General features: G+C 54.7%; 1 protein-coding gene across 1 annotated transcript in view; it reads left to right on the top strand.

Annotated features, from left to right (window-relative positions):
• TMEM184B (transmembrane protein 184B) overlaps positions 1–10,700 on the top strand; it is a 51,161-nt gene that overhangs the window by 20,128 nt on the left and 20,333 nt on the right. The window contains exons 2-3 of the mRNA XM_010845225.1: positions 5,789–6,038; positions 7,575–7,740. Of these exons, the coding sequence (XP_010843527.1) occupies positions 5,847–6,038; positions 7,575–7,740 (358 nt within the window). The 5' untranslated portion in view covers positions 5,789–5,846. The remainder of the gene's footprint in view (positions 1–5,788; positions 6,039–7,574; positions 7,741–10,700) is intronic.

Raw genomic sequence — 10,700 nt, 5'->3', positions numbered from 1 at the left:
TTTTTTTTTTTTTTTTTTTCTTTTTACTGTTGAGCTTTGAGCATTCTTGCTATATTTTATATTCCAGATGCTGGTTATTTGTTGGATACGTGGCTCAAAGATATTTTCTTCCACTCTGTGGCTTGTCTTTTCATGCTGTTCACATAATCACAGCATAAAAGTTTTTACTTTTGGTGACGTCCAGTCAGTTTTTCCTTTTAGAGGGTCATGCTTTTGGTGTTAAGTCTAAGAACGCTGCACCTAGCCCTGTGTTTGAAAGATTTCCTCCTGTGTCTTCTAAAGGTTTGTAGTCTTATGTTTTGCATTTTTAAAAATGATTTATTATTTTATTTTTGACCGTGCTGAATTTTTGTTGCTTCTCACATGGGCTTTCTGTAGTCAAGGGGAGTGGGGGCTACTGTTTGTGGAGGTGCCCGGGCCTCTCCTTGTGTTTTCCTTGTGGAGCACGAACTCCAGGTGTACACACGTCAGTAGTTGCCCTTGGTCTCTAGAGTAAGGCTAGTTGTGGTGCGTGGGCTTAGTTGCTCTGTGGCATATGGGGTCTTCCTGGACAAGGGATCGAACCCATGCCCCCTGCATTGGCAGGCAGATTCCTATCCACTGAGACACCGGCTAAGTCCCTGCATTTTGCATTTAAATCCGTGATCATGGTGTAGAGTTTAGGTTAAGGTTCTTTTTTTTTTTTTTTTTTCGTCTCTGGATATCCAGTTGTTCTAGCTAGTACTATTTATTGAAATGATTATTCTTCCTCCATTGATAAACACTTTTATTTTTGCAAAGCTACTGTGCACCTAAAGTGGGCTTCCAAGGTGGCTCAGCAGTGAAGAACCCACCTGCCAATACAGAAGATGCAGGTTCGATCCCTGCATTGGGAAGATGCCCTGGAGGAGGAAATGGCAATCCATACCCGTATTCCTGCCTGGAGAATCCCATGGACAGAAGAGCCTGGTGGTCTATGGTCCATAGGGTCACAAAGAGTTGGACCTGACTGGAGCGACTTAGCACATGCGCCTAACAAAATCGGCAGGAATTCTCGTGTGCTATCTATTTCAAAGATGTCTTCTTCTATTTTTAATTTATTTTTTATTTCTGTTAACTTCTTATTTTATGTTGGAGTATAACTAATTAACAATGTTGTGATAGTTTCAGGTGGACATCAAAGGGACTCTGTCATACATACACACGTATCCGTAAAGATATCTTTTTACATCACTGGTTTGTTAACAGAAACTCAACAAAGTCCACACGTTACATTTAGTTGTAATGTCTCCTTGGCCTCTTGTTCTATTACTGCCCCTCAGCCACCTTTGTTTATAAGCCATTGATTCCTGGGAGAAACCAGGTTCTTCGTCCTGTAGATGCTCCCACGGTCTGGCTCTGCTGCTGCTTCTTCATGGTATCATTTCATCTGTTGTGCTCCCCTCTGTATCTCCTGATAGTGGTGGTTAGTTCTAGGGATTTGCTTTGATTCCAGTTCACTTTTGGGGTGAGGGTCCTTCCTAGATGATGTCGTGTGTGCCCTGCGTACCCCATGCCCCTCTTCAGTGATGTTGACCTTGACTGTGGCCTGTTCCATCCCTTATCAGATTCCCCGTAGCCTCACCCAGTGGTTTTATCAGCCACTGATCCATATCTGTGTCCATGGTTTGTATTCGGAGTTGCAAAATAGTCATTTTTTGGTTGCATTCTGTCTCCCTTTACTAACGGGACTTGTGTAAAGTGGAAACTCCCCTGACAATGATGTCGTTACCCTCAAATATTATAGATGAAGCAACTGAAGCTCTGAGACATGAAGTCGAGCTTGCAGGTGGTGGAGTCCAGTAGGAACTCGGCTTGGTGACCTCACAGCTGGAGCTTGGGTGTGCTCCTTGGAGCTCTGCCCAAAGCCCCTGCCACTTTGAAGCCTTTCCCGACCCCTCTCCCCAGCCTTTGCCAAGGTGGTTGGCGCTTCCTCGGGGCTCCCTGGGTAGTGGGCACTCCCTTGTGCAGTGTGGTGGGGGCAGGCCTCCAGGTCCCCCAGTCACGTAGAGCAGGCATGTAGAGGAGCCGTGAGTCCTTGAACCTGCTCTTCCATGCCCAGCACAGTGTCCAGAGGCCTCAGGTCGTGTTTGCTGGAAAGATGACTCCAGTGTCTCCCCTCAGGCTCTCTACATGACCCTGGCAGTTTAATTTCAGTCGATTAAGAACATACAGGGCACCTGCCAGAGCTGAGGTTCTGAGCTCCATCTGTGTGTCTGCCTCCCTGTGGTGTGTGTGGGCTGTGTGGAGAAAAGGCAGCTATTGGGGTCCTTTCCCCTGGGGAGCAAAACCCCCCACTTCTCCCAGTTCTGAGGTGTCACCAGGCCAGGATCCTGCTCGCTTGTGGGGTCCAGGCAGGCAGAGATCCTTTCCAGGAAGGTGCCTGTCCCATGTGTGAAAGGATGGGACCCAGTGCCCGCCCCCTCCTGCCAGCGCTCACACTCTGTGAAGTTTGCGGGGTTTAGCGCCATGAGCTGCCCAGGGTCCCAGAAGCAGGGCGACCCCTGAGAGCCACCTTCACTTGCCTCTCTCGGTGCTGGGGACCTTGCCCCTGTAAGTCAGAACACTGCCTGAAGTATTTGGGGTTTATTACGAAAATCCTAGAGTTATTTGGTGGTACGCCCAGAAGTATTTTGGGGGTTATTATGAAAGTCCTCGAGTTGTTTGGTGGTACCCCCGGAAGCTATAAAAACCCAGTTTCACATTGTTCTCCTCATCTCTGAGATGCAGACAGTCCTACTTACTTCAGAGTTGCTGTGAGAAAAGGCATGAGATCATGTTGGGGGAAATGGTTTGTAAACAGCGAGGGCCGCCTGAGAACGAAGTCAGTGGTCTGTAAATCACGGGGCCCCAGCACGAGACATGGTCAGAAACGTGGCCAGCATGGCTCAGGCCGCAGGAGCGCCCGCCGAGGCCGCAGCTTCCTCTCCTGGGAAGTACCTCCCTCCCCTTCCTGCTAGAGTCAGGGCCCTGGTGAGACGGCCGTGACCCCCGTCCTGGAAGGGGGCTCTGGAGCCCGCGGTGGCAGCTCATCCACGGCCCCCCATTGGTAGATAGTAGGCATCTGGAACATATTCTACTGAAGTCCTGGGTCTGATTTGGGGGCAAGTCACTCACCCTCTGAGTGGACTTCTTGGGAACTAGATGACCTACATAAGGAGAGCACTCAAGGGAGAGGAAGCAAAGCCCAGCAGGAAACCAGCCACACTGAATAGATGCCCTAGTGGGTCACCCCTTAGCGGGGCCAGAGCTCAGCGGTTACCCCGTCTCGGGAGGTCTATGCACAGTCCCGTCAGCACCGCTGTTAGTTGAGGGCAAAATGGCCTTTGACACACCCAGCCCTTGCTCAGAAGGGGAAGATGGAAGCGTGTCTGTACTTCCTGAACCCCCCCTTCCCGTTTCCTTGTGTTTGTTCATTTAATTTGGGATGACAGACAAAGATGATGATTTACAATCCAAATCTTCTCTTTTAGGAAATACTTCTGGCACTGGTTTTCAGTGTTGCAACCATACTTCCAGGAGCTATTCTGAGACTTGTCACCGTGTCTCTTTTTCAAAGCGCCACCAGTCTTTATATAGACACCTTCAATTTTGAGTTTCTTTATATAGATGCCTTCTCCACTTTTGAGTTTTTAATCGAGATTCTTCTCTCGGTTGGTGCGTTAGAGATTGTTTATTTTTACAGGAAAATAAAAACATAGGGGGCTCTTCCAGGGTAAAAACATATAGCTAAGAGCAGACGTGACTCAGACGGGGGCCGAGGGGTGGGGAGATGTGGGCAAGAATTCTCTTCTTCATCTCAGGGTCAGGATCCACCCTGGGAAGGCCCCAGGAAGCCTCAGATGGGGAGGGCTCTGGGAGAGGTCATCTGGGCTGACTGCAGGGTTCAGGCTGAGATGGTTGGGTGTGGGGGATTGGCCGTTTTCTGGGTCGGGCAGTGGAGACCCTCTGGGGTCCACTGAGCCTGTGCAGACACACAGCTGGTCGTGGTGGAGCTAAGATTTGAGCCTCAGCCAGGGCTCTTTCTGCTCTCACCTTCGTATCTGTTTGCATCAGTGGTTGGACGGTCACCTGGTCCGTTGCAGGTTAGTCTGGGGCCTTTGCTGCATGGAGGCTCCGTGACCCCAGGATGGCATTGTCCAACCTGTCAACAGGTGGCAGCGCTGACAGGGACTCCCGTCAGGGCCGTGGGTCTCGGCGAGTCTGTGGAGGGGAGTGACCGCTCCTCCTAGAGCTTTCCAGGTGCTTCTGATGGAATGGCTTCACTCTTTGAGAGTGGTGCCAGCCCCCAGCCTGGCATTGGTCCTTGTTTGTAAACTTGCCAGGAGAACTGTAACAACAGTTCTTCCTGTAATATATGGTTTTCTTCCAGCGTGAAACTATTAATTTGTTACCCCAGGTACTGAAGTTGCTACCAGGAAGTGTGGGGCCGACATGGCAGCCCACGTGGGGTAACTGCCCGGGACGCTGGAGTGCCATCCTGTGCCCCACCCACCCCGTCTTTACTTTCCCCACCCAGAATCTTCCTTTATGTCAGCTGTCTCGACCCTATTCTTTGCTTCTCTCTGACGTACCTCAAATTCCTTTTGAAATAAGGAGTGGAAATCGATGGATGATAAAATAAACATTATAAATGGTCTTGGTGCTAAGCTTGCTGCTGGGGATTCCGAGATGGAAAAGTGGTCTTGCCTTGGAGAGTGGGCGGACTTAGGAGGGTAAATGCAAGCAAATGACAGCAGCAGCATGTGTCACGTAGGGCAGCAAAGGCGGGTGAAATGCACGGAAGTACCTAAATGGGGAAAGTGATCAGGGCAGGCTTTTAGGACGAGTGGTCCGTGAGCTAAATTAAAAGGTGAGCAGTTTGCAGGTGGGGAAGGGCCACAAAATCTCCAGCACAACACAGCTGGTTGGTGAGGACCAAGTGTCAGCGTTAGGGAAACTGGGGAGAAATGGCAGAGGAAATACACCTGCCGTTAGAGGGGGTGCCTCAGGGCTAGAGTGACCCTGCTAGACCCCAAGTGTAGAGATGGGCGGGGCCCGCAGACAGTCACCGAACACCAGCTGCGTGTGTGCCCGTGCTGTTCCAAGGGCTGGAGATCCAGTCCTGAGCAGAGCAGGGCCCCTGCACTCAGGGAGCTAGTGTCTGGTGTGGGAGACGGACAGTTAACACGTGAGTGATGTACAGTTTGTCAGCTGGAGCCAGGTGGTAATGCGTGCTCTGGAGAGAAAGCGAAGAGGTCCAAAGCGCTGGGATGAGGGTGGTCATATTTGAATGGGTGGTCAGGGCAGAGACCTACAGGGTGTGTGGGAGCTGCTGTGTGGGGGGACAGAGGCTGTGCAAAGGCCCTGTGGCAGGAGCAGGCATGGCATGTTGGAGCCGCAGGAGGCTAGTGTGGCTGGAATGGAGGATCATGATGGGAATAGACATGAGATCAGAGAGTGTCGAGGGCCCATCAGGCAGTCTGTGGGCCTCTGTAAGGACAGCAGCTTGTAGTCTGATGGAGACAGGAGCCACTGGAGGGTTTTGAGCAGAGGAAGGGCTCAATCTGACCGATGTCTTAGAAGGTTCACTCGCTGCTCTGTGTGGATGGCGGGGCCAAGGAAGAGGCAGAGAGATTGGTCAGGAGCCTGTTCCATTAATCCAGGGACTGGAGTGAGGCATGGTCAGGGTCTGGTTACATTCTGAAGGGAGATATACAGCCTAGAAGGTTCTTTCTGGTGCTGCTGCTGACACTGGAAGGAGGCTAACATTGTGGTTCCCTGTTTCTAGGCCAGCTCGTCGTTTATTCTGAGGCTTTCTCTCAGGAAGCCCCCTGCTGCCGGGCACCATGACCGTGAGGGGGGCCGCGCTGGCCCCGGATCCAGCGTCGCCCACCACGGCAGCAGCCTCGCCCAGCATCTCCGTGATCCCCGAGGGCAGCCCCACGGCCATGGAGCAGCCCGTGTTCCTGATGACAACCGCTGCTCAGGCCATCTCTGGCTTCTTCGTTTGGACAGCCCTGCTCATCACCTGCCACCAGGTACCCAGGCCAGGCGAGCCAGCAAGCCCCAGCCCTCCGGGGGTAGGGGGGCAGTGGTCCCGAGAGGTTTCTCATCCAACATAGTGTTAGTTAGGCCAGACCAGGCTACACTACAGTAACAAATAAGCCCAGAATCTCAGAGGCTTCCCTGGGGGAGTCAGGTTCTCGCTTAGCCAGCCCAGTGCCGGTCAGTTTCCATTCTGTGGCTCCAGCATCTTACAGTTGCAAGACACCATCTGTCTGACAACTGCAGGGAGGGGTGTGTGTAGAAGGTACTCTGAATATTTAACTTTCTCAACCAGAAAAGGCCCACCTTCTGTGGGCCAGAACTGGTCATGTGTCCAGCCCAAGCTATAGGGGAGCCTGGGAACTGTGTACAGAGTAGCAGTGACCCCTTTGCAGATGAGAAAGTTGAGACCCAGAGAGGAAAGAAGGAGGGGACACTAGCCTAGTCCCATACAAGTTGGTGGCAGAGCTGGGACAGAAGTCAAGTTCCGCATCCCCCGGGCTCGCCATCCCAGGGGACGCTGCCATGGGCTGTGACGTGCCTTGGCTGCCCAAGGAAGAAGGTTTGAAGGCTGCTCTGTGAAGAGGGAGGCTGAGCCCGTTCCAGTTCCAGGGTTCCCCGCCCCTCCTAGAACCCGATTGCTTCCCAGGCGGCTAGCTCACAGCAGATGGGAAACGCTTCGTCTTCCTCCTCCCGAGCACAGGGCTTGGCTGGGCCAAGCATGAAGTCATGGGAGCTGGGACAAGGGAGACTCTGGCTGCTGGGACTGCTGCATCGTGGTTAGAGCCGTTCTTGGCATTTGTGTGCAGCTTTTATTTTTTCTCCTGCTTTCTAAAAACTGCATTGCCTTCTCCCAACTTGCCAGCGAGGCCGGCAGCCCTGCCCCTGTTCAACAGATGGGAAAGTGAGACCCAGAATGAGGCTGTTGCTGCAGCCACTCAGCCAGAAAGGACTTCCACCTTCTGTGGAAGGGAGGGTCCCGTCTGTCCCGCCCTCTGCACCCTCTGCACCCTAAGTTAGTTAAGCAACAGGGCAGGGTGGGCCACCACCTGAACACCTGTTTGTTAGCTCCATGCCCCAAGGGCAAGTGTTTAGAAAGTCCTGGAGGTGGAGGGACAATACATGCATGTCAATCGACTCCTGCATCAGGCACCTGGTTCCCAAACCCAGACATGCACACATCCTGGTCCCCAGGGAGCATGACATTGCTGTGGATCCCAGCTCATCCCTGACTGATTTGCATAATCTTGGGGGTGACCTCGTGGCCCTGGGTCTGCAAGGCAGCCTGGGCACCACCGCATGCAGCTTGCGGGCTTCACGCACCCCTTTGTCGGACGCTTACAACAGCCTCACCCGGGAAGTGTATGTCATCACAGTGGAGAGAGAAGGACGCTGAGGCTCAGGGCTGAGTTATGTGGTGGTCCCTGTGCTAGTTGAGGGCAGAGCCGGACGCGGGCAGGCTCCTCCTCCCGTGGGGTGGGCGGGCCGTGGGCCCTGGGGCTCCGGCTGACCGGCCCCCTCCCCCGCAGATCTACATGCACCTGCGCTGCTACAGCTGCCCCAACGAGCAGCGCTACATCGTGCGCATCCTCTTCATCGTGCCCATCTACGCCTTCGACTCCTGGCTCAGCCTCCTTTTCTTCACCAACGACCAGTACTACGTGTACTTCGGCACCGTGCGTGACTGCTACGAGGGTGAGGACGGCTTGGGCGGCAGCCAGAGGCTGTGGGGGGGCTGGGAGCTGTGCACCCCCACTTTGTCTGGGGGCTAGAAGACCCTCTTCTCGGCTTCCTTCTGGAGGGGCCACCTGTCCCTTCTTGAACCCCTTCAGGGTTTTCCATCCCTAGGTTTTCAGGTCCCAGCACATGTGTAACCAGGTATCACCTGCTGAGACGCTTCACAACGTGGCCCCCAAACACCTGCACAGACACCCAGGATCAGGGCTCCTTTCTCAGTGCCGGCATCTCTGGTGGGGATGGGGGCAGCAAATAAGTGGCTCATTGGTAGACAGAAAGGCCTTCCTTTCTGTGGAAGGGAGGGTCCTGTCTGTCCTGCCCTCTGCACCATAAGTTAGTTAAGGGACAGGGCGGGGTGGGCCACCTGTGTTTTAGCTCCACAGCCCAGGGGCAGGTGTTTAGAAAGTCATGGAGGTGGAGGGACAGTACATGCATGTCAATCGACTCCTGCATCAGGCACCTGGTTCCCAAACCCAGCCGTGCACACCGGTCCCCAGGGAGCGTGTCATCACTGTGGATCCTAGCTCATCCCTGACTGATTTGCATAATCTTGGGGGTGACCTCATGGCCCCGGGTCTGCGAGGCAGCCCGGGCACCACCACACACAGCCTTCACGCACCCCTGTACCACGAGGTACAGGTGGGTAAGGGGCTTGTCCAAGGTGTATTGTAAGGTAGTGTAGTGACAGGGCTAGGCCTCCCTCCCTGTGTGTCTTAATCCTGAGGGCTTTGTCCCAGGAGGAGCTCGCTACCTTTCAGGGGGCAGTTCTCATGTGTGGTGTGGACATGTCACTTGCTCCTGTGCCGAGCTCCAAGCACCCAGCCAGGCCCCATGCTGGGCTCCAGGCAGGACAGCCCTCACCCCGCCTGCCGTCCAGGAATCTGTGCAGCCTAAACAGTCAGCACAAGGAGACAGGGTGCTCTCTCCCAGTGGCCCTGGCTAGGGTTGGGGTGGCGGTGGGGCAGGAATCAGGGTCTTAGAGATGAGTTGGCATCTGCCAGGCAGTGGCATGGATGAGCATTCATTCTGGGCAGAGAGGAATCTCAGTGTGCCAGTTTGGGGGTGCTGGAAGCTGTGGGGGGAGTGGGGGGCCAGCCATGGCCAGAGGAGAGGCCAGTGGCTGGAGGCGATGGACCTGGGAGGCAGGGATGGGGACATACACAGCTTTGGGGGCATAGAAGGAAACAGAGGCTTTCTTTTTTACTGGTGATACACAAGAATATGACATGACTGGAAATTGCAGTTTAGAAAATCTCCAGGTGCTGAGTGGGTGAAGGAAGGGGAGGCCAGAGACCCCAGGACAGGTCACAGGCCAGCGATGCTTCTGCCTGTCCCCAGGCAGGCCAGTAGGGAGAGGAAGGAGGACCCTTGAACTCAAGATCCCTGCTCTGATGCCCACCCTCCTCAATGGTTCTATGCTTTCCTGTCTCCTCCCCGTACCTGCACCGATGGTTTCGGGTAGAATGACCAAACATGGTTTTCCTTATGCCGAGGCTCTGACCACGACTAGTTATCTGCTTCCCAGACCCCGGGGCAGGGGAGCGCTTTGCCCTGGCCCTGGATATTGGAGTGCAGCATGCTTGGCCCCAAAGAAGCTAGAGTCTCCTCTCATCTCACTTTGAACCTGTGTATCCCTGAAGACTCGCAGGGTGCAGGAAGTGGCCTTTGAACTTGAGAAAGAATGCAGGCACCGGGTGGGCCCCGCCGGCCCTGCAGCACCGCCGGCCTCCTTTCCCACCCAGCACAGCACATCTGTTTTCCCAGTACCAGCAGAGCTCTTTCATCTTGACTCCAGCATCCCCTCAGAAAGGCCTTCCCGTGGCTCTGGCTCCCAGCCCCTGTTGCAGTTAAGCATGGACAGCGTGTGAGCCTGGACTGTCAGCTCCACGAGAGTAGACACGGGCAGAGAGCCTGGGTGATAGAGCCAGCAGGTGAGAGGTGCTCACGCCATCTGTATTTTTTGAACGAATAAGAAGCACGGAGTCTTCTACTGCAGGGGGTGCGGGTTCGATCCCTGGATGGGGAACTAATAAGAACGTGTGTGCAGCTTGGCACAGCCAAAACAAGAAAAGACTTTATTAAACAACTGCTACGCGCCTTGCAGTCGCCCACATGACTGCCTCGCTGAGTCCCCAGGCTGGAGTCCCTGCCCGGCTCCGTCAGGGGAGAACATGGCAGCTGGGCGGGGACCCTAGAGCCTGATGTTCCTGGAAGCGGTGGATCCCCAGGGAAACCGCTGGGCACCTAGGCAGTGGTAAAGCCTGGGGCCGGGGACGGTGGGCTCCCTTTTCTGTTCAGCTGCCAGCCTTGCCATGGTGCCCAGGAGCAGCCTCTGCCCACTGGTTTCTTTGGAAGCAAAAAAGCACTTCCCTACTGGGGGCCTGGGGTGGGGCTGTCCTGTGTGATGGGGGGACAAGTATAGGCTCCCTTCTCTCCAGGGCCCTGAAGACTGGGGCTCACAGCAGAAGTGGGGACCACCCGGGGCCTCCAGCCCATCTCACTCTGGGCCCCGGAGCCGGCAGCAGATGGTCGGCAGCTACTCCATCCCAGAACCCTTTTGTTCAGGTCCAGCCCGTCCCATCCTTCCAGCCACACGAAGGTCCTCACAGGAAGCCGGCTGCCCTACGAAGCACATCTCCTAGCAACGCTATTATCCGCTTGGCCTCTCCGAAGGAGTTTACAAACAGCGCAGCAGCTGCCGTGGAGTTCAGGCTGCCCCCCGAGTCCACCAGCTCGCAGTGTCTGAGTCAGTGGGCTGAGCCCTGGCCTGGCCTTTTCCGCACCTCCCTCTTGCTGCTCTTATCTGCAGCTGCCCGCAGGAGCCGCCCCCACAGAGTTGGTGATGGGGCGTGTCTCTTAAAATTCAAAAAGAACCGCCCCCCTTCACCTTCGTTCTCCCTCCCACCCTCCCCCCCAAA

This window comes from Bison bison, unplaced genomic scaffold (genome assembly GCF_000754665.1).
Source record: "Bison bison bison isolate TAMUID 2011002044 unplaced genomic scaffold, Bison_UMD1.0 scf7180017864213, whole genome shotgun sequence".
Taxonomy (NCBI): Eukaryota; Metazoa; Chordata; class Mammalia; order Artiodactyla; family Bovidae; genus Bison; species Bison bison.
This window is presented reverse-complemented; position numbering and strand designations above follow the sequence as displayed.